Source organism: Actinia tenebrosa, unplaced genomic scaffold, assembly GCF_029948245.1.
Source record: "Actinia tenebrosa isolate PJP-AT-01 unplaced genomic scaffold, QUT_ActTen_1.0 PGA_scaffold6__47_contigs__length_16458017, whole genome shotgun sequence".
NCBI lineage: Eukaryota > Metazoa > Cnidaria > Anthozoa > Actiniaria > Actiniidae > Actinia > Actinia tenebrosa.
Window position 1 is genome coordinate 14,991,296 of NW_028292583.1, and position 26,329 is coordinate 15,017,624.

Consider the following 26,329-nt stretch of genomic DNA (forward strand, 5'->3'; position numbering starts at 1 on the left):
CACTCTCACTTCAATGTCTTATTTTTATTGGTAGGGCTCATTTCTTTTGGGACTTAGTATTCTTTTGAAAGAAAAAATGGATAAAAAAGAAAATATAGACCTAACGTTCAGCTCGCATTCCTGTAGGTTTACGAATAGATTGACGCATCATTTATGTTTTATAAGCATGTTTTATTTCAAGGTGCACATACTTGACTGATTCAGATAGATCGAGATTATCATGCATCGCGACCAAAATATCGGCAAGCAGAAAAAGTAACTTCATGAATAAGATTAAGGACAATGCTAACTTACAGATCGAACCCTGAAACAAACTCTAATTCTGGGTTGATCAATGCAAAGTCAGGGCATAAATAACTCACAAAAATTAAAACGGACTTGCGTTGGTCGGTTCAAACAAGGAGAAATGCAAACGAAATTTACTCATATGTAAATCTGTATCAGTAGGATTAAGTAATTTACGTGGTCAAGTAACAGATATTAACAAAACACGTAATTCATTTCCTTAAAATCGGAAGGAAATCGAATGAGTCAACAATATTCTGGCTCAAAGGCATAAACGTTTCTGGTGTTCGAATCCCGAGACTCCGCCCACAGCAGCAACAACCAATAACGAACTGAATGCAGACTGCGGCAGCGAAGTATAGAGTAAAAAATGACGATTTAAAAACTAAGCTTAAAAATTGGAATTTGAATGTGAGCAAACACCATTTTCCCAAAGTACATGATAAACTCACTTTGTTAACGCGCAAAGTACCCATCTACGGCTTAGTCGAACATTCTCTAACTGTTTGCCCAATATTACAAAATTGAACAAAAAACGCTTAAAGACGGTCTAAATGTTCACATTTTCCATCTAGTATCAGTTCCGGGCACTTTATTGTTCAATTTGTATTAATTGCTAAATACTTTTATCTGCATGAAGACGGAAAAAGCTAGTTTTAGGATATACACAGGATGTGAATAAAAAACCTTAATGATATTTTTCATAATCAAATAGTAGAAACACTTTAAAAGATAAACGACGTTCCAGACGTCATTATCCCAGAATAACAAACAGGTATATCCCAAATCAATTAATCCTTTCAACAGGATTGCTTTCCTCAATTTATCATCAACAGTTTTGTCTTAACGACCGACAACGAAAGATGATATATTAAACTCCCACACGAGATTATGTTTATACGTTTTAGGCACGTTTCTAAATACCACTGCAGCTAAAATTTGAGTCAATCTATATACTACATTCTGAGTTTAACAACGACTTGAAAAATAAACATTTTAGACGGTTTTTTTCACAATGAAAATGGCTGGAGAAAATTTACACAAGACTTTGGTAATGTTAAATTTAGAGTTTTTAACGTAGAATGAAATATTGAGGACTACATTATCTACTCTCCTCTCTTTTTCCTGCCTTTAAGTCTGATATTTTTAAGTCGATTAAAATATTAGAAACCCATTACTGAGATTTGCGTGATTTAACGGTAATCTTTCGAGTTCTGATAAGCCGCTTCACAGTTTATTATCAGTAATACTGTATTCACAGTATTCCTGCTTCAGTTGTGGAAAGATCTAACTGAAATATCAAAAGCGTTACTTAGCGGATAAGACAAATTTCAAAACGGAAAATTCTAAGGGACCTGTCTTTAAAATCGTTCCTTGTATTCAAAGCTCTAACGCTTGGAACCTTGTAAAAAAAAACTAATTTCTTGTCGCGGCTTAGGTTCGATAGGCATTATAGTGAAGCTGTGCTTTCCTGGTATAAAAAACTGCCATAAAAAATTTACTGACAAGAGCTTTTCTTCCATTTGCTTCTGACTTTCTCAGCATTTTTTCGCTAAATCTTGTCATGTTTTCTGTTTACATGTCACTGTAACCACTGTTTACCCAAAAGTACTGCCCAGTCCCCGGGTAAAAAATAAGCACCCAACTCCACTCGTTTCTGCCAGAGACATATTTCCAAGATGGCGGCGATTTCGTCCCGTAAAACAGCCCCAAAATGCACTGCAGTGCCAACTCGACCCAGTTTTTTCCTCAACCTCGGAGTGTCTAATGAGAAAAAGAGAACAGGAGATTTTCAACTCTGATCATTAATTTTCATTCAAATGCTTGAAGTTACGTCATTGTGTTCTTAGTCCTGTTGTCATAACAACAAAGGCGATACGCGTAGAGGTTTGTCTGTTTATTAATTAACTAAAACAGTCCGTTCAGAAAACACACTGCAACTGTTTGGTCTGTACATTTAACTTAATCAAAGCCACTGTTAAGGTTAATTTGTACCAATGGAGGCCGAGAAAACAACCTAAAAAAATGAAAGGAGTTTCTCATCCCCCATGACCAAAAGACTACATTTCAGTATTCCATAAAGTGATTCCCTCCCGGTTAGAAACGATAAAAGTTATGAAACAGAAGTAATGAAAGCATAGATCCTACACAATGTTGTACAATTACCATCCCTTTGGTCAAAAAAAGAGTTTGACCACATGCAAGGTGTCTAGATCTAGATCTGCTGCGATAGGACGGCTATTTCTTTGTGATAAGACGATAAAAGCAAGTTGAGAAGTATATTATCACATATTTAACCAATAAAACTGTCCGAATCCCAAGAAACTTTGAGACCCAAAGAATACAACAAGCAGGTGCCTTAATTACTATAACCATAGTTAAAGCAATCAAAGTAAAGTATTCTTAACGACACATATTATATAAGGCTAATCTTGCAAATCTTCTCCACAAGTAAATTGATTTCAAGTTTCGAAGATTTATTTTGCCTCAGTGGAATCAGAAAAGGAGTGCGATGGCAGTAGTGACAAAATCCGTCCCAGCTAAGCGACATATCTGTGTTTGGACATTCCCCGAGGGTTCTACGCCAGCCGTAAGAGTACTAGTCGAAGAAGGAAAGATAAGAGCAGATAATTTGATCCGAATAGCGGCGAAAACTTTAGGAATATTCGAATGCAGCCTTCAGTTTTTTAGTCTTTTCAAAGGAATCGAACGTCCGCTACGAAAATACGGCAACAACGAGATGATTTATTTACCTTGTAAAGACATAATCTCGATACAGAGATGGTCCTTTGATGTTGCTAGGGAGAAAAAGCTCCTAAAGACAGACGCTGGTGCGAATCGTCTGTTTGCCTTGCAGTGCAAAGCTGATATCAAGGCTGGGCGGATTAAACCAAAACCCGAAGATATTCCAGTACTCCAGGAATATTTAAACCCACAGTTTCCTTGTGAGAAGCAGTTTGTTAAGAAGTGCCAGACGTTGTATGGGTATGCGTCGGTGCATTTTACCAACTGCACGGTACAGAACGATTTATCTGTTAAGGAGCTTAAACTGAGAGAGGGGTCCAGTTTGACCCTCATTGCAAACCCAAAGGGCCTCATATTCAAAACAGGTACATCGCTTACTAATTTCAATATCAGTAAAATAATCTAGATAGCTGGATGGATAGATGATGATTTATGATTTATATAGCGCCTTTTCTATGTGGATATAATCAAAGGCGCTTTACGTTGAGTTGTGAATGACAGATTGCTTTTATGCAATTTACAAGCATGAGAGATGGTTAGTATGAAGTGTAGGCACTGAGGGTGGTCACTGCCAGGGTTTCTTTACGTCCTCAGTGGATCTTTTACGTCCCTCCGATGTCGGTTGGTTAGTAATGATGAGTGTGGAGAGACGGGACCGCTATTTAAAGTGGTCATCCAAGCCACTTGAAAGTCTAACCATTTGCAGATGTAATTACAAAGGCAGCACTTCCTCCTCAGTTATTTAAGACCCTGAGTGTTGGTCCGGCCGGAACTCGAACCACAACCTCCCGCACGAATGTCCGATGCTCAGCCAACTGAGCCAACCGGTTGGATGGACGGGATAAGAATGAAAGTATGGGTTGGTGGGTGGATCGATGGAATGGGGTGGATGGGTGGCACAGATTAGCTGTCTTATTCATTTTTATCTTTTCATATACATAGAAAAATTGGTATTCTTCGCTCCTTGGAGGAAAATTCGTCGCTGGTCCCAAGTACAAGGAAACAGCGTCCATTTCGAGATTTTCTTTACAGACGAGATGAGGTTTGAATGGATCGAGGTAGAAAGTGACCAGACGGCTTTCCTCATGGAAGTCGTGGCAGAATTTGTGTACATAATGAAGAAAGAATCAGAAGAACCGACATTTAAGCTACCAAAATGGTTAAAAAACAAATCGGAGAATCGTTTAACTTGGAAGTTGATTAAAAACGAGCTTTTCTCACCGAAGAAGGAAGAAGATGAGGAGGAAGAGGAAGAGCCACCGGAGGAGGAAGAATTCATTAATCGTTTCGATAACCTGCATGATGAGGTGAGCTCGGATGAAGATTCAGATGACGAATTGGCAGCCACTGCATCGGCTTCATCCAGGAGTAAACCCTGCTACAAACCAAGTTGATGATTAACTACACGTTAAATGTACTGTAAATGTAATTGGCTTCAATCATGTTGATCAAAATCATTCTTTGAAGAAGGGGTTTAACGGCCCATTATGGGCCAATAGAATGAAAAGAAAGGGATGCCACAGGTAAGATATTGGGACCAATATTGTTTGTTTCTTTTCGATCCCAACCATTAAATTGTGACAGATCGATCTTGAAAAATCCTTTTGCGAGGAAGGGGTGCGGGTTTATTACCTCCTTAAGGGCCAAGAAGACAAAGGAAAAAGGGGGTGCCACAGAGTAAGATATTGGGACCTCAATTTGTTTTGAAGGTAAGAATTACGAAGCCTGAAGAAAAGATTTAAAATTTACTGCAAATTTTACCGGTTAAAAACAATGTTGGATATTTCTTTTATTGAATAAACCAGAATTTTATAACGGCATTAAAGCTTCTCCAGGAGAAAGTATAAGTTTTATAACGACAAAAGAAATGGATGCTAAAAACTGTACACTAATATTATATATCATCATAATTGTTTGCTAACAGTTTTCAGTTCTTCACAAGTGAATAAAACTGAGAACATACAAGCAAAAGTATTGCCAGTCTTTACAATTACTTTGGTGAATGTATGTATTCTGATTGATTCTCTAAATAACAGTGGTACTGTATAGTGATAAAGGCATCAAGATATCGACCCCCCCCCCCCCCCCCCCCCACTCAATTCCCAATTTACCTCAAAATGGCATTAAGTGCAAAGAAATAAAATACTCTTAGAAAAGAACGGTCTTCAACTGTCATATAAGAGGGCAGCATTGTGGCTTTGTCCACCAAACTGAAGATAAATGGGGCCTGAAGGAGGCAGTAGGTAGGCTAAGGGTTCAGGGAATACCATTTTCCTGTATTAAATTGATTTGTCCTAAACAAAATTGGTTTGCAAAATATCATGACAGTATTACATTGGCCTATTTTCTTGTTATTGCGAGTCGTTCTAAAATCAAAATTATATGGATTTCTTCTATTGTGATATAAATTTCCGGAAGAACACTGAAGAACACACTGTCTTGATTTACACTGTAGCATTGGCAAAATATTTTCCCCTACCGCCTTCTACCAGGTAGGGCCTTCTTAGCAGGGGTCTTAGAGGTTGGTTTCTTCTTGGTGAAACCAGATAAGTTTTTAGCAAACCAGTCTGATATGTCAGGTAAGTCCTTGGACTGGTTAAACATGTTCATTGAAGACTGCATTTCCTATGAAGCAGAAAAGAAATACTTTTAGGAGCAAAATATTATATTTCAGAATCACTAGTAATTATCACACTTTGACATAATATGCGATGTCGGATGGTTACTACATTAACCACTGCTTTCATTGCTACTGTATATAATGTCAATTGCGACATCTTAATCAATCACATGTATATTTTAAGAGTACCATTTCCATATGCATTGTACCTTTCCATACTTTAACAATTTTTAAATTGATGATGGTATACTGATGATTGATCTGTTGTGATTTTTGATGAAGAGACAAGTGAAGATTTTAAAGCCAAGGTCCCAAGAAATACTGTACCTTGTTGTAGTCTAGTTTATAGAAATATAAATTAAGCTTTAGAATGAAGTGTACTTACTTTCTGTGTTTCTGGATCCGCAGAAGAAATAAGCCGGGGCAAAATAAGCAGCAACACTAGTGGCAGCACCATCATAATTATCTGGATATAACAATGTGGCATTAGTATCAGGCTTATCAATAAGGTCTCTTTGTTTATTAATGAACAACAAAGATTTCAAAACCAAAGCTTATTATACATAGATAAGACTGTATAGTTGTGAAAATATCCATAACTTTCATGGAGGGAAACTGGAATTTTACATTGATGTAGGCATATGAAAGAAATATATGTGGAGCAAACATTTTTTTAAATTTGCTACCATTCTTTTTCTATTGGCTACCAGCCATCACTCATAAGAGTATGGACAATGATACTGAAAACAACTAAACTAGAACTGATGCTGTCATCCTCAGGGAGAGAAGGAACATAATTATGGAATAAGACAATACGTACACTTTACAATACAAGTGTACTGAAGAAACACCAACACCTACCTATTACAAAATAAATGGAATGACACGAGCTAGGCAAGTATGGGTCACTAGATAATAAAAGTGTTGGAAAGGTAGATAAAAGCTACATTTACTTACCATAGGGTTGAATAACATATCTTTAATATTCCATTTTTCTCTTTTCTCAAAGAAAGGTGCCGGAGCCTTGGCCTTGAACTTCAAGGGATAAGCTACTTGTTCTACAGCAGAGTTCTGTAAAAAGTTCACTTTACGAGCTCTGCTTTTACCTTTGGCTCGCCCACTTATATCCACTCTTACTGGTTCAAACATATAATTAGGTGACACAGCTTCCACTATGTATGAACCAGCTGGTACATCTCTTATAGTAAAGCCACCGTCATGCCGTAAGAAACCAATATATAGACCACCGTCTACTAGGACTTTTGTTTCTGATACCCAGTCTAACAGTAAAATAACAGCAATAGCAAAAAATAAGCTTCAAGATGATAACAGGGAGCAGAAGCATTGGATAATGAACTTTGCAGATGTGATGTTAGGGAACAATAAGGAAAAAACGACATGATTCTCACTCAGTTTAGAAGTGGAAATACAGTACAAAAGCAAAAATTAAGGTCTAAGTGATGACTTAAGGTGGCTGCCTACTTTTGAACGTTCGAATTGAGCCCACGATGAGCGCGCGCTCAAAAACCGCTGAAAAATCTACAAGATTTTATTGAAGAACCATACGCGTTTTGAGCTTCAACAGGACAAAACCCTCAAATTTTGCACGGGACTCTCTATTTTTCAATAGCTCATTAGAAAAAACTCCAAAAAATCTAGGTTATATCAACATTTTAGAAAAAGTTTAAATCAGTAACACATAAAAAATTAGATTTTTGTAGGGATTTTTGTTCGACTTTATGAGATTTTTTAAGAGCACCGAAACTACAAAATATGACAAATCAATGTATTTTTTTGTTTTTATGTCGAAAATATCCATGTATTATTGTAGAATGATTGACTAGCCTTCATTCATGCAATCATAGAGTCTGCAAATAGCTATTATCTTATGAATCTTAATTTTTTTCTAATCACTTCCGGTGGTGCAATTTTTACTCCAAAAGCTCGTGCGTAGTCTTCCATTAAAATGCTGATTATCTCGAAAACGAGCTCGGGACACCCTTTTTTTCTTTCCAGATTTGGAATCAGCATTAAATTTCAATTCAGAAAATCGAAGTTTTAAAAAAAGTTTAAATCAATTTCCAAAAGTAGGCAGTCACCTTAAGAAGAGGAAATCATCAATTGAATGCCAAAAAATGATGATAGGTTTGTACCAGGTGTAAGAGTTGGGCCAATAAGGAAGTAATCAAAATATAACTAGAAGCAGATAAGTGAACAATGCTCCATTAATAATAATGAATCAGGGCCTAGGTTTCTATACTGATGACTTAGAAGAGCAAATCATCAATTGAATGCCAAACAGTGATGATAGGTTTGTACCAGGTGTAAGAGTTGGGCCAATAAGGAAGTAATCAAAATATAACTAGAAGCAGATACGTGAACAATCGACCATTAATAATAATGAATCAGGGCCTAGGTTTCTATGCTGAGAGGTAGTAGTGTATTGTAAGTAAGGGCAAAGTCAGAGATAATGTATGATTGGCGTATAAAATTCATCAAATCGTTTAGTATCTTCACATGTCCATTTTCAGTTTCTGTTATTAAAATAAGGCCTAGGGCAAACGTCGAACTTTCCATGTACCGAACTCATTAAAAACAATGGATATCAGGTGATAATGAGGCGACATTCTTTGATGTAATTAAGTTCGGTGCATGGAAAGTTCTACGTTTGCCCTAGGCTTTAGACTATCCCAATGCTAGATTTGAGGCTCAGGTATGATTTTTTAGTAAGTTGTAACTGAACTGTTTTGTGCTAAGTCATCATTATGCAGATTGAAATTATTGTAAAACAAGCTTCTTTCAATAGAAAGCCACTCTGATAAACCTTAGACATAGTTTAACAGAAAAAAGAGAAGTCTTGGAAATCAATTGTAGAAGTGAACCTTTACAATAAAGGGACACTTGAGCTTGATAAAGTTTAAGACAAAGGCTTACTTTACAAAAATACTGTAGCTGAACTACAGGAAAACAATATATTCTTTCAGGATATGTGCGCAACATAGTATCAGGGTTCAATTGATAGATTTATGTGATATTTATCTAATCTATAACTTATATCAAAGGATTTTTATTGAATAAAACTGTTAAAATCTTGGTAAAACTTACCCGAGTTTTTATATCCTTGAATGGTAACTTTGCCTTCAATTTTATATCGTTCAACTCGTTCCTCCGCCGAAATAAAGCTGATTTGAATGATTAACACCAATAACACCAACATAATATTATCAATAACACCTTCCATGATAAGATATTTCTTCTTTGGTCGATGCTTGCTTCGTTTAAGGATTTTAAATATATATTTTCACAGTATATTCGAATTTTTACAACTTGATGGTAAAACAAAATGGCGTCTCTAAAAAAGAGGAGGACTGGGTCAAGTTTAGTGCGCATGTACTGTTTTGATATTCCGCCGATCATTGAAATTGTTGGCTCATTTTGGATTTTCTTTGCTTGGTTTTGAAGAAGTTTTTTTTTCTCTCTTCAAAAATGCTGTTATAAAGAGACACGTCTAAAATCGGATTTCAAACAAGGTAATGTTTAAAAATTGCTTCAAAGTTTATGCGGTTGGAATATCAAGAATCACATTAAACCACAGGTAACCCAATCTTAAGACATTTTTGTTGGAAAATAAGGTTATCATAGTTGTCCTTGACAATCATGAGATTCTATTTTACTTTGATTATTCTTTTATGGTTTATATACATTTTATTGCTAGGTCTATGCATGAATATGTATATATATATATGGTTTGAAGTGTATATGCGTATACATATAATATGCATGTATGTGTGTATTACAGTTTTGTCCTCAATTTCACCTCATTATTTATTCCAGTGCATTTCTAATGTGTGTATATATATATATATAGTTTTTTCATTAATGTATTAATAATCCTATTGTATGGTTATGCATTAATATAGAGACAAAGTTTGCATTTCTTTCTAGAGAGTGCGAACAAAAACAGAAATATTAAACTACAACCTTAAAGCTAATGACTTGCACATTGTAATTTTTCTAATCTTACAGAAAACTTTTCATGGGTGAAAGGAAAGAAATGTCTTGCCCTTTTAAGATATCTCACATGGATCATCTTGTGCTAACAGTCCAAAGCATCCCAGAAACAGTGCAATTCTACAGCAAGTTGCTCGGAATGGAAGAAATATCTTTTGGCTTGGGTAGAAGCGCACTTGCCTTTGGAAACCAGAAATTCAACTTGCATCAAAAAGGCAAAGAATTTGAACCAAAAGCAAGAGAACCAACTCCTGGTGCTATAGATATTTGTCTCATTACTTCAACACCTATAGCTGAAGTACAGAAACATGTTAAAAGCTGTGGGGTTGCTGTTGAAGAAGGGCCAGTCAAAAGAACAGGAGCAAAAGGACCCATATTGTCCATCTATTTTAGGGACCCAGATGGAAATTTGATTGAAGTTTCAAATTATCTAACTTAAACTTTTGAATATGTACAAAAATATCAAAGGTTTTGATAAATAAATACCTATTAAAGCTTTTTTAAAATTAAAAAAATAATAATAATAATAAGTAAGTAATAGTAAGTAATAGTAAGTATCCCAAAAATTTTCATTATTTAATAAAAAAATTCTCATCATTTAATAAGCCAATCGAAGATAATTGCATAGTACCAAAATTATGGGCAATGGATGGCATGCGTGTACGACCTAACGCCAATTTTCATAAACATGTAAACTCTATGTCTGCAAGCTGCACTCTGAAATATTTGTTTTTTCCTGCCGTCTATCAAACCCTATCAGTCGGTACCTTTCGTACTTTTGACTGGTGGCAGCAAAAAAAATTCAGCGTGCAAGTCGGAGACACAGAGTTTGCATGTTTATGAAAATTGCAGTAATTAGCATTAATTGAATGGATGGTAACATTTAGATGATTATTCCCACATAAAGGTGAAGCTTTATTTTTATCCACACAATGAAATCCTGGTAAATAAAAACTAACAGGTGACTGTTTCTGTATATGTATGTATATGTGTTTAACACTTCAGCATTGTGGAAGGATGACAGACTGAAGGTTTGTTTGTCTTCTCTGTAATCTTCTAAGGAGAGTAACGCTTATAGGCAGACGTTTCTGTAAGATAAATCGGTATCCAGTGTTACAGTAGCATTGGGCACTTCCTTTGTAATATTCTAAAACACTTGGGATTTTAATTGGAAGCAAGAATGGCCATCTTTCACAATAAAGAAGGTATAATCAAATTTTCTTACCACTCCAAGATGATGATAAGGAACCAATCCCAAGGTCGTAGCTCAATGTACTAGACAATGGCTCGGCACTCTGAGGACGTGAGTTACTTGGCGATTCCTGGGGAGTACGAAATGTCATGAGTGGGGTTCATCTATATGTGCAAAAATCAGTGTTGCAAGTCCCCCCCCCCCCCCCCCCCTCCATCCTCATACATGGCCCATGTTAAAGAGCCAGGGAAGCCTACCTTTCTTGACTTGATGGCCTTTATTCTTCTCGTCACCACTTCTCCTTTTGCAACAACCTTTGATTCTCTCATCAGAGCTGGCCACACGAAGTGATGAACTGATGTGGCGCTGAACTCGGAGTTATACGCTCGTCTGTATCGCATCTCGTTTATCATGTCTCCTTCGAGTGCAATCGCAATGTCTACTGGAGGCTTTAGAAAAGTCAAGGACCACACGACACGAAGACATTGGCGTAGGAATGGCACGTATAGCTTCTCGTTGTACGGGATATGTTGGTTGATAGAAGGGTTGCGATGAAGACATTTGATGACTTCCTGCAATTATGTTTGTAATTTTGTGCAATTTAAGGTATTTTATATCCAAAGCTGGCATAGAAAGGAAGGATAAAAGCTAGCGAGGAGGAACTGAAAGAACTAGCAAGCAGGAGAAAGCAAGCAAGGAGGGGGAGGGAAGGAAGGAAGGAAAGAAGAGAGGAAGGAAAGAAGAAAGGAAGCAAAGAAATAAGGAAGGAGAGAAGAAAGGAAACAAAGAAATAAGGAAGCAAGGAATCAGAGAGCAAGAAAGAAAGCGAAAATAAAATAGGAAGTGTGGAGCAAGCAGAGAAAGGAAGGAACTTACCGGAATCAATGTTTCCACATCGTAGTTGTCTCCATTCCTCAACATGTAGCTTTCGATAATATCATTGGTTTGCTGAGTGTTCATTAGACTGCCATGTGTCGGTTGCAGTGCTTGCTGCACTTTCTTGCGCATTCGACGCTGTTCTGACTTGCACACCATAAAACATTCCTATATACAGCCAGAAAATGTTAGTCATTCGTTTGCTCATGCCATGCGATAACAAACCTCACTAATATACAAGCTAAAAGAGTTTGTCCATAAACATTTAGGGGTAAATGCGAGCTCTAACGATAACAATTTGGACAAAAGTTATTGATAAAGAGGTTGCACAAACACGAAGAAAGTCCTTCACTTACCTCTATGATACAGAAGATCAAGCGCTCATTTGTGTCTCTATTTGCGAGTCCTCGTAAAGCGTCCATTACTTCAAGGCGTTCGCTGCCATACAGTTCTGCAAATCTCTCTAATAACTTCAAGGTACGTTCATGTGGAAGAATGCCATCGGTGAATGGCTTGGTGATGACAGGAATGGGTTCTGGTTCGGCATCTAAGATATGCTTCTGTAAGCTGAAAATATGGGGGAGGGGGGGGGGGGGACATTCGTTAGCTCGAGAAGAGCAAGTTTGCTTTCGTGTTCCTGCTATTTGCTTCTTTGTTGTTTGTTTGCTTGATTTGTTCGTTTCCTTGCTTTGCTTTCGCTTTGTTTGCTTGTTTGTTTGCTTGTTTGTTCATTCGTTTTCGTTCGTTTGCTTGTTAGTTTTTATCACTCTTTAATTTCAGGTTCTTGTTTCGCACGTTAGTTGCCTGAATGTTTTGTCAGTTTTGTTTATTTGTTTGAACGGGTTAGACGATAGTAATAGCTGTGTACGTCATCACCACCGAGCAACAGACAGACACATTTACTTCCCAAAAGGAAAAAACTCCTTTGAATACTCCTTTCTAATTTTACCATTTTGAATTCCTAACCCACACTGCGTAATTTCTAGCCACAGGTGCTAATTAGCACACAAAACAATTCAAAAGTTCCATTAACAAATCTCCCTTGGTTACGCTAAGCTCAGCACAGACAATGCCTTTGACAAGAAACCACTCAACTCCCTCGCAAATCAAACACAATCTAAGACCAATGCTTTTCTTAAGTCTAAGCTGTCAAAACACACCGTCCGTTATCCACTTACCGCGAGTGAAGATTGGAGTTCTCGCGTTTTAACTGGTCGGTCTCATCTTTGACTTGTCGAATTTCGTTTTCCTTCGCAGCCAAATCTAAAGTTGTATTTGCTAACCTGAATTACGAATCGTAGTTGAAAAATAAGTACAGGAATGTCACAATTTACAGCGCTGACATGTTATTTATTTTGTTTGCTTAAAGATTAAATCACAAATAACATCAGAGGTCTAAGCTAAGAAAATCTGAGACGATAATGTCCTGAAGTTGGATTTTTGATGGATTTTGACAGAACAAAAGCCATCGTGTTTATGAATAGAAAGGCCTTCTTCTTTATCGTATTAATGAAATTCTTTATTTTGTTTGTGCATCACAGGATATAAATAAAAATATTAATCCAAATGTCATTCTTTTACTTAAATATTCTTCTTCTAATTTTACGCAATTAAGGCCAACTTTTGCACCACTCTTTTTTACAGAATTTTGAAAACGGTTTGGCATGAATTACAACTAGTTTATTTCTTCATATTCAGTCATACCTTTTTTCCAGCTCGCTATATAAGCGATCGTTCTTCGCATTGTCTGTCACTTTAATAGTAAGTCTCTTTAAATCTTGTTCGCTTTCAGACAATCTAGATGAAATGATTTAGGATCTTTATTATAAGAAGGTAAAGTTTCATTTAGAAAAGGAAGGGAAAACTGAAGTTGACATCTTTATATTCAGCTGCATTGTCATCACAAATTATATAAAAAATTCTCCTAATATTCGATATTGACATAAAGAAATATCTTTATAAATGGCTGGGAATTCAATATAAAGATCAATTCGTACGAGGCAATAAAAGTGTCAGTGCAATGTAAATTAACGAAATGTATATGGAAATGGAAAATTGACGTTCTGGGCAACGCGCAGTCAGAGATGAAAGATGTTTGTTTTTCGGAGCTTTAATATGACAAGAAGCGTCCATAGAAACCATCTTTGACATAGTGAAAAAATATGGGGTTGCTTTGAAATATATGCAATAAAAATTCTTACTTGGGATCAGAATTAATCAGTGAGAAAAATCAGTGTCTAACGGAGTGAAACAAAGGTCTTTCTGATTGGCAAACTAAGTATAAGTGCTGGAGATAGACATGATTGAATAAACCGTTATGTTTTGAAATTCAAGAGAAAAAATACTTACTTCAGTCGTAGTTCACCAGCCTCCCTTTGAGCTGCTTTCAGGTCTTCCTCCAACCTCGACACGGTCCGTTCATATCTTTCTCTCACCAACTTCACTTCCTCCTGCGAATCTTTGCTCAGGAACCCACTAGAACCCAGCCATGGCAGAAGCTTCTTCTTCAGTGGTTCAATCCCTCCGTACAGGCCACCATCCTCACTACAGAGGTACATTAGGCGAAACAACTTTGTTTGAACACGAGCGTTCTCTTCAAGAAGCTCACAACAAATCGACATTGTTTCTTCACATGTGTAGCGGTAGCTTTCGTCAAATAAAGTTACCAGGCGACCATGGAGTGATTTCAAGTCTCCACTCGTTATGAGACTGCTGAGATAACCCAAAAAACTTGTGCTGGACATTTGTGCGATGGAATTTTGTCTCCGGTATGGCTTTCTTTCCCTTGTCTTGCAAATGTTTTTGTGTATAATTAGATAGCACTGTGAGGTTCAAATGAGAGGCCCTTATGTTCTTAATGACAGGCTGTTCGTTATTAGTGTATTCTTTTTGAATCTGTGATTACCATAATACTCTGCTTGTGTTTTTTTGTACTGTACTCGTGTCTGACACTTATGACAAAGGTTATTCTCTAAAAGCGTCAAGATAAATACCTAGCCACCAGTCTTGCGCATGCGCATGCTCATAAACTGGACGAGGATAAAATGAGAAACAGCAAGTGTGATGAATTGTTTCATTCACCTGCATTCTTTGTCATCCACCTTTATCCTATCTTAGATATCCTTTTTCTTGTATGTATGCTATCTCTATAATACAACGGATTTTCTGTGATGACTGAAGACTCGAAAACTAAGGTTTTAAAAAAACAAATTTCATCGCGAAAGACTAACACCTTAGTCAACCTAGCCTTTGAAACACAGTAACACAAATAACATAAGATAAATAAGATAAAAATGAAAGGAATACATAAAAAGGAAAATGATCTAGCAAGGAGCTATGCGCAAGCATAGGTAGAAAGAAAAGAAATATAAGTTGCACGAGTATTTCGTTGCTCAAGACGAATGGAAATGGTCTCAGTAGCATTTCTAAAAGAAAGTGTTTCTATTCCTTATGTTGCTGATTTTTCTGAAAAAATACTGAAGATACATTCGATGATGCTCCATCCATCAGTCTGCCCCATCAGGAGTGAAGATACTGTATGCAGCACCAATATATACCCAACCATCAACAATCATTTCTCAAAACATTTGATCTTTTAATCTCGATTTTTCTCGTATAACACTAAGAATAGTAATATACCTTCATAACATACCTTCGCTCACCATGTTTAACAGAGTTTCTTTAATAAGTACGAAATAATTTACATGGCATGGAAAATCAAAATGCCACAACGTCACTTCTCTCTCTTTTTTCTATCTATCAACTACATTTAACCAGCAGACGGATTGAATTCTCTCCTCAATCAACAATTTTAATCGTCTGTCAAACTATGAGCACCCCATGTAGCTTAATACGAAGTGTCAAAAACCTTTATACAACTTCATTTCATTTTGCTAAGCAATGGTTTCTTTTCTCACGGTAATTTACTGCGATTTTCCATATTCTGCGAGCTCAGACATTTTAACGGCTTATTGTGACATGGGTTTATCACTGCCCGGCCAGTCAAGATCATAAAGGGTACCGACTGATTATTTTTGATTGACAGCAGCGAAAAACCAAATTTCACCGTGCAGCTTGTAATTACCGAGTTTGTAGAATATTGAAAACTGCAGTAAGATACGCAAAAATCACCATATTTGACTCGCTACTTAAGATCGTTTCGACCAACTCTGACCTAGCGTTTTGCTGCAGCTGAGCTTGAGAAAACACTGGCTCCTTTTTCTTGCAGCCATTATGAATGGAGGGTGAGTGTACAGAAGATTTTAGTTCATCGATATTTGAAGTCAAAGACCAAAAAACTTCAAAACATTAAAGAAAAAAACACGCATGGAAACTGAACGCCATAAAGATAGTGGCAAACCAAATCAAAATACTTCAATATGTTAGTTGTTCCTGACGTTATTGTAAAATATTATTATTTCTTTGAAATTTGTGGGTTTTTTTAAATAGATTTTACCTAGACATTTTGCACCTCATTTTATTCATTCTTGCCATGGATGTCGAATAACTTTGCCAACTCATTCAAATCACCCCAGGCCTTTCCTTCTTTGATAACCTTTAAAAAAGACATTGAAATTAAAAACAATAAAATGATATAAGAAATCACGAGACAAAGCTAAAAAAATCAATGTGATTTTTCGCGCGCTTTCTCCTTGATTCTGATTGGTTACAAAGCGTCGCCAGCGCACGTTCATATACAGACACGCGTTTTCCGCGCAAAATGTATGCAAAAATACTGAAAGCTACTTTATATCTTGATTTATAAATTTATCGATTTGTAAACAAAACATATTATGTATAGCTATTTTGTTGACACAGTGTGCTTGAATTCCTTACCTTTCTAGCGATTGACATTTTATTGAACACATTCCACAGGACCACACCAACAACCTTCTTGTCTTGCATGTAGAACACCACTCCTTTGGTAAACTCTTCTTTTTCCTTTTCTGTTGGTTCTGCTTTTGGGATTGTCACTTCTTTATATTTCTTTTGTGTTGTTTGTGTTTCGGCAGCCTGACAATAGATAATTTTACATTTTTTATTCATTTGTTTTTCTCCCACAGAATCTTTTCAATTTTAATTTGACGATGGAATGAAGCCACAGGTTTGTTAGTCGCTGGCCTTTTTCTATTCTCGTTTTCTCAGGTTGTCGAAACGTCATTCAGCACCAGCAACAGTCTTTCTCAAGACTTCACTCCCCCGGACGATCACATTTCACAACAAAAATTGAAATAGAGGTTTTGCACCATCACGTGCCCATCCCATAATACAACTTGGACTGCCTGCGGTTAGATGGCAAAACAATAAAATCCCTTTGCTTTGGGAATTGAATTCTTTCTCATGTAAAACGATTGCATTGTTCCTGCCATCTAACATGGCTGCCGTCAAGTAGTCGTGCAAAAGCTCTATTGGTTATCATTTTCACCTTCTCTCGCACCATTATTATTATTCGTCTACCGTGCGCTGATTCAATACTGTAGTTACCTTTTCAGTCTCTGAGCGGACGCCTTCACCAGTAGCTTCTACAACAGCTTTGGGTGTGTCTGCCTTTGTAGCTTTCGCCCAGACTCCTACAGTTGGCAGACCAGAGTCAACTAAACCAATGGCTTCGTATCCCACTTCTGGGCCTAAATCACTCCTGTTATGATTAAAGAACGTGATAAAATTCAGAAATCTTCGCAAATACCCATCAAAAACTAACTTCCCCTTGTATAACTCCAACTGATTCAACTTAACCAATGGATAAGAATCCTACTTTTAGGCCTAAACCTAAATTTTTCATCACCTTAGTGGACCGATAGCTGCCTCTTGAGAAACTCCAGTAGTAGGCCGAGTAAATAAGTTCCACGTGGGTGAATAAGTAAATAAGTAAATAAGTAAATAAGTAAATAAGTAAATAAGTAAATAAGTAAATAGGTTCCACGTTGATGAGTTGCCACGATAAAAGTAGAGGACCCATAACCGTTCCTTGAAGAACACCATTATACATGAGCTCTGTTTGCAGACTAAACAAGTTATTCCAAGCAATGTAAAACAAATTACACACTAACCAGAACATGGATTGATGCCAGTAATGTTTACCCGCGCCTGTCATGTTCTCCCCGGCAAGTCTACCGCTGACCACTGCATGATCGTGATGCTCAACCCTCCTACGCCCAAGATTTGGATCATAGAAGCAGGCGGCATCTCCGGCCTGTTAAGATAAGAAAAATCCATAATGTAAGAGCAGAATTCACAAATAGATTTCCAAACTTTCAATCGATCATTTTAGCTTTGTATTGTGGATATCTTTCCCCCGGCAATTCAGAACATGTGTCATTCCCTAGAGTATCATTTCTTTGTTTAAAGATTGCGCATGACAAGACAAATTAATATAGATATAACTCAAACAAAGCATCTTATTCTTTAGAGAAGGACACGTGGTCCGAAATGAAAAAATATATTACGCCCAAGCTAAAGCGATCTATCCTGCAAACGTTCCCTAGAAAAAGGGATTATAAAAGACGTAGCAACAAAAAGCACCAATAATTCTTTTTTGTTATATTCATCTAACATTGCAGCCATGAAAGCCAGGAATTACTCACCACCCATATATTTGAACGCGCTTCTAATTCTGAGTTGACGTGGAATCCACCAAGCTCCCTGTCGACTTCTAGGCCAGCGGTCTTCGCAAGTTCGACGTTGGGGCTCAGTCCAACAGCAACTATCACGTGATCAGCAGCTACCTGGAAAAAATTATTTAAATCATTTTATTGTTGAGCTATCGTAATTCCAGAAGTTTAAATTCATTATTAAATTGAAAGAGCATTTGTGTTGGTCAAGACAGTTAAATGGCTTCCATTGTGCGCCAATCAAAAAAATGAAACCCATAGAACTGGAAAGCCATTTGTAGGTCACCTTAGTTTCCCCTAAATATGCGTTTTACTTATGTTATGTTCTTTTTTCACGTTCAAAGAAATTGTTACCTTATCTCCATTGTCCAGTGCCAGTTCAACCTGTCCATCTTTTGAAGATACGTTCTTTATTTTCACTTCTGGTACAACAAATACCCCTTCTGCAATACAATAAACATACAGGTATACCCTTTCACACCACAACTTTAAACATGTTTAAAAGTTGTTTAGTTTAAGCAGTGACTGTTAACACCGTATGCACGGCTAAGTAAACCAGTTTCAAACCTTTCTCAGGGAGGTTTCAATCTTGTTTAAAAATGGCGGCCAAACAAAGAAGAATGCAGAATACATAAATTAATAACTAAACAAGGTTAATTGGTGCGAATGGGGTAATCATTGATATGAAAGGAAATCAGAAAAAAAATTTTAACTACGAGATTATGAATTTGAGGTTGGCTCTTGAATTTCTTACCATTTCGAACTTTGTTTGTAGTCCACTCACTCAAGTATTTGGGCAAAACTTTGGCCATGTTTCCTGGGGAAAGAAGGTTTGATAACATATTTAGCATTACATGCACAATTACATTTAATTGTGTAATTACATTACACAGATACGTAAGGTGATATTCTTATTACAAAATACAAACACAGTCTATACCTTTTTCTGGGTATATCTGGGTAACACCCATGTCACTCGTCTTTGCTGTTGAATTATGAAATATTTATTGAGACATTTTGATAATAAAAAATATTCAAAGGATTTTGGATAAACAATTGCTCATCCTCAGGGTTAAAATTTTGTCACTTGTTTCTCACTTCCAGAAAAAAAATTTTCTGGAAGCGAGAAACGAGTGACAGAATTTTACCCCTGGGTTACTGAGGATGATCAATACTAAGTTGTTTTACCTTTATGTCCAAGAGCACAAGCCAACTCACTGCCTAAAAATCCTCCACCAACTATAACAACGGATTTGGCATTTTTGGTTATCTTTTCCAGTTCTTGGAAATCAATTATCTTTAAGAATAATAATAAATAAATATGATTAATGAAACTTATTAAATTTAAAGGAAAAAACAACTTCAGAGATTAAGGGATTAAGATTAGGATTACATGTAAGGGGGACTAAGTTTTTATTAAGACAGAGTTTATTGTCCATAACTTGACTTAATTATGGCTATAAAACAATCTTATCCTTCTTCCCTCTTCTTCACAAAAATACTGCTTTTAAGAAGAAATTCATTGGCATACTTTTCTGAATAAGGTAACTTTGTTCTTTATATCTTCGCTAGCGTTTTCAAAGACTGGAATATTTTTTGGAGCACCACCTACAAAATGAGGATAATAAAGAATAGGAAATTTTGATTAATATGTAAGAACTTCACACTAGTATCGCGATTCACTAAATAGTCTCTTATATTTTTGAGATGACAATATTTCGTGGTATTGTCGTTTCAAAATTAAGGTTTCTGATTGGCTAACGCGCGACAAAAATCGGTCAGGTTTTTTTTCCTTTTTTATGTGTTAAATTCTTTAGAATCACGATAAAAAACTAATTACAATTTTGAGATGACAATACCACGAAATATTGACTGCTAGTTGGGAGAAAATATATTCAGTATAATATTGGGCGGAGTTGCAAAAAGCATTACTGTGTAGATATTATTATACTGACAGGACCACTTGAACAAAGTCAACCAATCACAACATAGAGTCAATTGAACAATCAGAAGCAAGCAATGAAACCCATACCAATCTTATTATATGCCTGGAAAAAATGAGATGTTATTGGCAACCCTGGGAATGAGTGATTGTCATTGGTTTAGATCAATAAGATTCTGATGTAGCTCTATCCTGATTGGCTAAGTTCAAGTTGTCCAAGTTAGTATGATTGTCCACACTCTAAAAGAGAACCGCAAAGCAGGAAGTATAACATACCAGTTGCTAGAAGTAGCTTTCCGTATGTTATTTCTTTTCCATCTTCGAGAGTTACTTTCTTTTCTTTTGGATTAACTGCAACAACCTTTTAACATAATCAAAATTAACAATATTACGCATTTTTGGACTAATATGATAATAAAGCATCTATGTTATTCTATACATGTACCTTCCTAAAGATAGGAAGTAATATTAGAGCCCCAAACCTTCCTCACCAGTTCTTCCGACCCTCATCAAGGAATATACGATTCTTTGGAATGGCTTGTAATAACACAGTGTACACTGTCTGGCTGATGGCAGATTATGTTCAACTTCTTACCTTTTTCTGTTTCAAAAAAGCCACGCCACCATTTTCCATGGTTGGAAGTTCTTGAGGTGAACAGTAGGAAGATTCTGGTTCAAATAATATGCTAAAGACAAAAACAAAAAAAGAAAGAAAGAAAAGAAAATACCACAAAAGTCATTAATAATTGTTAAGTCATGATTGTTACTCATTTCAGAGTTCAATACCATATACTAAAATTGGCATATTTTATGTTTCGATAATTTATTGTAATTTATTTATTTATTTTATTTATTGTAATGTATTTAGCAAGGCTAAAAATAATGGACAATTGCTGGCCAAAACTGGCACTTGTCTGGCTAAATGCCTCTTAAGCTAGTCTTCTTGACTGGTCACATTGACTTGTCACAAGTTTATTAGTATGATGCAACCAGTCATGATGTCCAGCCATTGAGTAAGGTAATTTTTAGCACTGTTATGTTAACATGTGAGCTGAGTTGGTTGGTTCTCATTCTGTTCTCTCTGGGTTTTTCTCCCTCCTCTGAAACTGAACCTTATCTTAAATATTCAAACTGGTGGAGCTGTTTTCCAGGGTCATACATGGACTGTATAGTGGCTGCCGGCCAGAGACCCCCTAGCCTTCCCATTGCAACATCAGTTCAACCCTGTTGAGCTGTGCCAATGCTGTACTTGTGGTGGGGATTATATTTACATACATAGCAATAACATGTGTAAACAAGTTGTTATGATAAGGCGTAAAGTACTCTGTACCTTCTTTCTTTGCCATTCCATTGTTTGAATCGTAACTTAGCAACAGCCTCATCATCGTCACTGTACCAGAATTCTTTGGAAAGTGGTGGTCTCATGTATGGAGGGTGCTCTTCATCACCAATTATCAAAACCTTAAAATAAAAAATGAAAATAATGAACTGACAGGTATCGGTAATGGCCACATGACGAAGAAATGAATAAAAAAACAAATGGATGAACGGCATGGAAAAGCCTTTATAACATCAAGAAGCCGCACTCAAACTGAATTTTTTGGGGTCATTCAACGACTGCACCCCATGTAGGATCGACACCAAGAATATTGTCAGAAGGGTCATAGGCAATTTAACTTGCTGGGTTCAAGCATTTTCCAATCTTTAACATTGAGCATATTGTCAGGTACATTGCTTATTCTACCTGTGCTTTTGGATCACCCTTCCTGATTGCTCGATAAGCTGCAAATGAAGCTGTTCCTCCGCCAACCAAAATGTAGGGCACACTTTCAGGGATCTCAGGCAAAGGAGGCAGCTCTACTTCCACTGCAACAGAAGGGTAAAAAAAGTTTCTAATGACGGCAAAAAATTCTTATTTCATTATAGAGCTCACCCAGGCACTTTAGAAACATTCATCAATGTGGCATTTCACATTCTTATAAAGTGAAAAAATTGTAAGATATTATGGGCTCCCTGTGGATAATATACTACACAGGACTCCAAGATTTATTCGAATATGTGCAATTTGTGTGGATTACAGACTCATTTACTCAGGGTTAGCCTCGTATCAGTGTCTAAATATTCACAAATACCATTGGTAAAGTAAAGAATGCACAACTTCAACAATACAAAAACTGTGAAATTCCACAGACTGTCAATGAGTAACAATGAGCGACAGAAAACTCGAAACTGGAGTATTGTAGCAATGACTTTAGCTCAATTTGATGCAATGACTTTGTTAGTCTTACCATATGATGACAGCTGAGAACTTCCTTCATTTTTTTCCACTGATGCTGTATCGTCATTGTTTTCTGTTGCTGTTCCAGTTGTTTCTACTTCAGGAGCAGAGTCTGTCTCTTCTTCAGCTACCTTGTCTTCTTTCTCTACAGCATCTTCAGACACTACGACCTAGAATTTAAAAAAATTATATATTAATGACTCACTCAAAAGCTAAAGGGAAATGAATATATACTGTGGGCTCCTTGGGATTCGAATCAAAGATGCAACACCTTCTCCTCGGTTATTTTGATACTCTGAGTGTTGGTCTGGCCAGGGTCTTGAACCCAGGACCTTGCACATTTAAGTCCAATGCTCTACCAACTCAGCTACAGGGTAACAGGTTAGAAATTTCTAGTATAAGAAACCAAGCTGAAGTACACCAGAGATACTCTCTAAACTGGTCTTTGACTGCATGATGCTACATCTAGACACAATAGACCTCTTCGGCTTGGGGTAACGTTTTCCCATTTCAGACCATGTGTCATTCCCTTGAGAATAAGATTCTTTGTTTGAGCAGTATCCATATTCATGTGTCTTCTCATGTGCAACCGAGTGCAAACCTTAAACAAAGAAATAATAATCTAGGGAATGACATGTGGTCTGAAATGGGAAAAAACTTTACGTCAGAGCTGAAGAGGTCTATTGCATGTAAGGATTCTTTTCTCTTACTTTATATACGATAGTTACAGTATTATACCTTTTCATCTTTTTGGTTTGGAAGTCGACGTGGGTTGTAGAGACCTGAGTATAAACTCTATAAAAACAACAAGGAATTACAACACTAACATCATCAATATCTATTTTATTTGATCTTGATTAACAACTTACAATTATTCAATGAAGGCAAAGTGATTATTTACAAAGCAAGAAATCTTTGAGTGCAGGTGAGGTAAATATTCACAGATAATCACTTAGCCTGAGGTGAATTATTGCTTTATCTGCTCCCACCCACTGACATGAAGTAAACTTAAGCTTACAAACCAAATAATAAAAGCTTTAAATTAGACCTAGTAATAATATTTCAGTCTTTAAACTTATTTCAAGAGGGGAACATGTGGCCCTTAGTGATCCAAAGTCTTAAATTAAGTTATCTATTATACAGTAATGATAAAAAGGTAAATTTTACACCGTGAAAAGATAAAAAAACTTACTACTTACTTCTAATAAGTTTTTTCATCTTTTCACGGTGTATAATTTACCTTTTTATCATCACTGTTTCATTAGAAACACCGACGCAGCTCACACTAGTTTTTAGCTAGTTATCTCTTCTTATTTATTATACCAGTTATTTAATACAGAATATCTTTTAAGACTTTTACCGGTTACATAATACTTACAATTGCAGTTGTAGCTCCTAATAACCCAAGACCCATCACTACAAACATACTATCTTTCCCTTGATCATTTTTACTATGAATACTGCTGAAATTACGCAATCTGCAGTGTCTTTGGAAAGAGAGTGCAGACCTTAGCCTTGCTATTGAAGGACGTAGAAATCGGCTGCAGGAAACTAGAGACATCTTGGTTAGTTTGGTAAAAATATGAAGAGTTTATTTTCCACGTGAAAAAGAATCCGGGGAAAATCGGACATGCGTAGATTGGCGAAGCATGCTGGCCGTTTACACAGGGAGCCCACATGTTAACTGGTGGGAAAGAGTACTGAGAAAAATCACTTTATTTTTAGTGTGGTAAACTAATTATTCTAATTATTATAGACCAGTCATATGTTGTCTTCATTTATTTATTTATATTTTTCTTTAACAAAACTTTTCTATTTATTTACCACAAGATTTACGTAAATATGTGTCCAACCACCGCAATGATGATAGGGAAATTTTACTCTAATCTAAAATAATTACAAATCTGTATGTCAAACATATATCTTGTTTTAACAAATGTAACATCATTAAATAAGTACAAAACTAGTCTTTACATCAACAATTGTAAATAACTGAATCATTATATTCGTCTATATTCTTTCTTCAAGTGGCCATTCCTAGGTTGAGTGGTGAAGGGGTGGGGGGGGAGGGGGGATGTGGAGTGGGTTGAGCTGGCATCGCAGTGTATTTTGGGGCTGTTTTAGGCATCGAAACAAAATAGATGCCAATGTCCCCTAAAACAGCCCACAATGCACTGCAATGCCAACTCTACCCAGGATTTTTTCGGAATGGCAAACTGTTCAGTTTCAACTTCGTTGTTTCATGGATCTTTAACGTTAAACTTGATGCTGAAAACTCCTAAATTCAGACCCTGTTGAATAAATAGCGTAAAACAAATATTAAATTTTGCAGTCATTTGAAACTCGGGTGTTTGGGGGTTTATTGTCGTTTTTATGGTTATGTTTTGTTTTTATTATTAACTAATTTATTATTCTCCCCACCCTCCAAATTGCTGTCTCTCTCTTACTTATTTTTGTTTTGTTTTGTTGTTGTTATTGCTGCTATTAATTAATTGACGGGAAGGGGCAGAACTGAGAGGAGAACGTAGATTTTGCGCAGGGTTTAGTTTTTCTTGTCACCATTGCATAATTCTCATCCCCTTTGAGTTACTACTATATGCTTAAATTTGTATTTAAATTTCATTCTCCGTGTCTGCGGTTTTAATTTACATCCTAATTTTTTACCGCTGCCTTTCAGTTCAGATCACCCGTCACGTGACACCTAGGCGTGTTGTGAATTATTTGGAAAATGCGGAAGTCTGAGTTCTTTCCATATGATTTATATTCAAGAGCCTGTTCTTTCTTGTCGTCGTTTTATATTTTTTAATTCTATTGGTTTTTACTTGGTGAAACTACATCAATATTAACACAGAAAATAAAACACCAGCTCTGTTCGGTATATATTGAGAGCAGAATCTCTTTCAGTGGTTCGATTAATAATTAGATGTAACTTAATTGTCGCTTATAATATGGTATTATATGATATGAAACTAGATTCTCACACACACAAATCCCTGCCTGGAATATGTATAAATATATATATCATACATACAAAGCCAATCATGGCAGCCAGGGACCCAATTCCAGTAAGAAAAATAATGTTCTCTTCTGTGGTGGAAGGTCGTTTTCGCTGTGTGTAGAAGAGACTTCTAGTTGCAGTTCGCTGACAAGCAGGAATACTCAGAACAGGTCTTGTTTTCATTGCCAAGCGCACAACTCGAGTCGTTGCTTGTAGAGCCATTGCACTTGTACAATGGTGTTTCTGACTGTTGTTTTTGAACTGTTTTTGAGAAAGTTCACGGCTTTTGAGCGATGTAAAAACGAGAAGGAAAAGGAACAGAAAGTAGACTGCAGTTCGAGACCTACTTTGACATACAAAGAGGTAATTCAATTGAAACGTGCGCTTTTTCACGTCCTCAGAACTAACGCAGTATAGCTATAATTGTCATCGCGTGAACAAAGCCTGATGACTTCAACCTTGCGTGACGTAAACTACCATAAATATCATAAAAATTAAATCTATTTACAGCAAGATAAATATAGTTGATACACAATAATCTTTTAAGTGTCGTTATTCTATTTACATAGTAAAGAAATGAAAATGAAAATAAAAGGTTTTGTAAATGTATTACTTTCCCTTTTATATTCGGAGGCTTTAGTTTGTGACAGATAATATGAATTCTCAGAAAACTCGGATATATTATTTTTGTCGGAAACCGCGGACATTAAAATATGAATATGCAATGATTTGACCGTGCGTAATCGGGGCTTGACATATCTCAGCGATGCA

General features: G+C 36.4%; 5 protein-coding genes across 5 annotated transcripts; 2 read left to right on the forward strand and 3 right to left on the reverse strand.

Moving 5' to 3' along the window:
* The first annotated feature begins 2,742 nt into the window (after positions 1 to 2,742).
* LOC116299895 (uncharacterized) lies at positions 2,743 to 4,929 on the forward strand. Its single transcript, XM_031708612.2, has 2 exons — positions 2,743 to 3,395; positions 3,973 to 4,929. Exons 1-2 carry the CDS (start codon positions 2,798 to 2,800, stop codon positions 4,422 to 4,424), a joined length of 1,050 nt encoding a protein of 349 aa, XP_031564472.2. The 5' UTR covers positions 2,743 to 2,797; the 3' UTR covers positions 4,425 to 4,929.
* Positions 4,930 to 5,118: 189 nt separating this feature from the next.
* Positions 5,119 to 8,989, reverse strand: LOC116299893 (endoplasmic reticulum membrane protein complex subunit 7). Its single transcript, XM_031708610.2, has 4 exons — positions 8,756 to 8,989; positions 6,608 to 6,930; positions 6,036 to 6,116; positions 5,119 to 5,655 (listed from the first exon to the last, which is right to left on the reverse strand). The coding sequence occupies exons 1-4, from the start codon at positions 8,889 to 8,891 to the stop codon at positions 5,506 to 5,508; spliced, it is 690 nt and encodes a 229-aa protein (XP_031564470.1). The 5' UTR covers positions 8,892 to 8,989; the 3' UTR covers positions 5,119 to 5,505.
* Positions 8,990 to 9,091: 102 nt separating this feature from the next.
* LOC116299894 (glyoxalase domain-containing protein 5) lies at positions 9,092 to 10,631 on the forward strand. Its single transcript, XM_031708611.2, has 2 exons — positions 9,092 to 9,245; positions 9,677 to 10,631. The coding sequence occupies exons 1-2, from the start codon at positions 9,184 to 9,186 to the stop codon at positions 10,098 to 10,100; spliced, it is 486 nt and encodes a 161-aa protein (XP_031564471.2). The 5' UTR covers positions 9,092 to 9,183; the 3' UTR covers positions 10,101 to 10,631.
* LOC116299892 (mitochondria-eating protein) lies at positions 10,544 to 14,946 on the reverse strand. The gene is made up of 8 exons (XM_031708609.2): positions 14,079 to 14,946; positions 13,434 to 13,526; positions 12,908 to 13,012; positions 12,086 to 12,296; positions 11,730 to 11,897; positions 11,111 to 11,425; positions 10,887 to 10,983; positions 10,544 to 10,749 (listed from the first exon to the last, which is right to left on the reverse strand). Exons 1-8 carry the CDS (start codon positions 14,471 to 14,473, stop codon positions 10,718 to 10,720), a joined length of 1,416 nt encoding a protein of 471 aa, XP_031564469.2. The 5' UTR covers positions 14,474 to 14,946; the 3' UTR covers positions 10,544 to 10,717.
* A 357-nt stretch (positions 14,947 to 15,303) lies between these two features.
* LOC116299883 (apoptosis-inducing factor 1, mitochondrial) lies at positions 15,304 to 26,002 on the reverse strand. Its single transcript, XM_031708599.2, has 18 exons — positions 25,592 to 26,002; positions 23,939 to 24,851; positions 23,299 to 23,355; positions 22,571 to 22,730; positions 22,027 to 22,148; positions 21,613 to 21,743; positions 20,878 to 20,968; positions 20,559 to 20,643; positions 19,872 to 19,948; positions 19,529 to 19,637; positions 19,281 to 19,325; positions 19,095 to 19,157; positions 18,695 to 18,783; positions 18,314 to 18,454; positions 17,780 to 17,922; positions 17,214 to 17,367; positions 16,566 to 16,742; positions 15,304 to 16,284 (listed from the first exon to the last, which is right to left on the reverse strand). The coding sequence occupies exons 2-18, from the start codon at positions 24,119 to 24,121 to the stop codon at positions 16,207 to 16,209; spliced, it is 1,905 nt and encodes a 634-aa protein (XP_031564459.2). The 5' UTR covers positions 24,122 to 24,851; positions 25,592 to 26,002; the 3' UTR covers positions 15,304 to 16,206.
* Between the last annotated feature and the right edge of the window lie 327 nt (positions 26,003 to 26,329).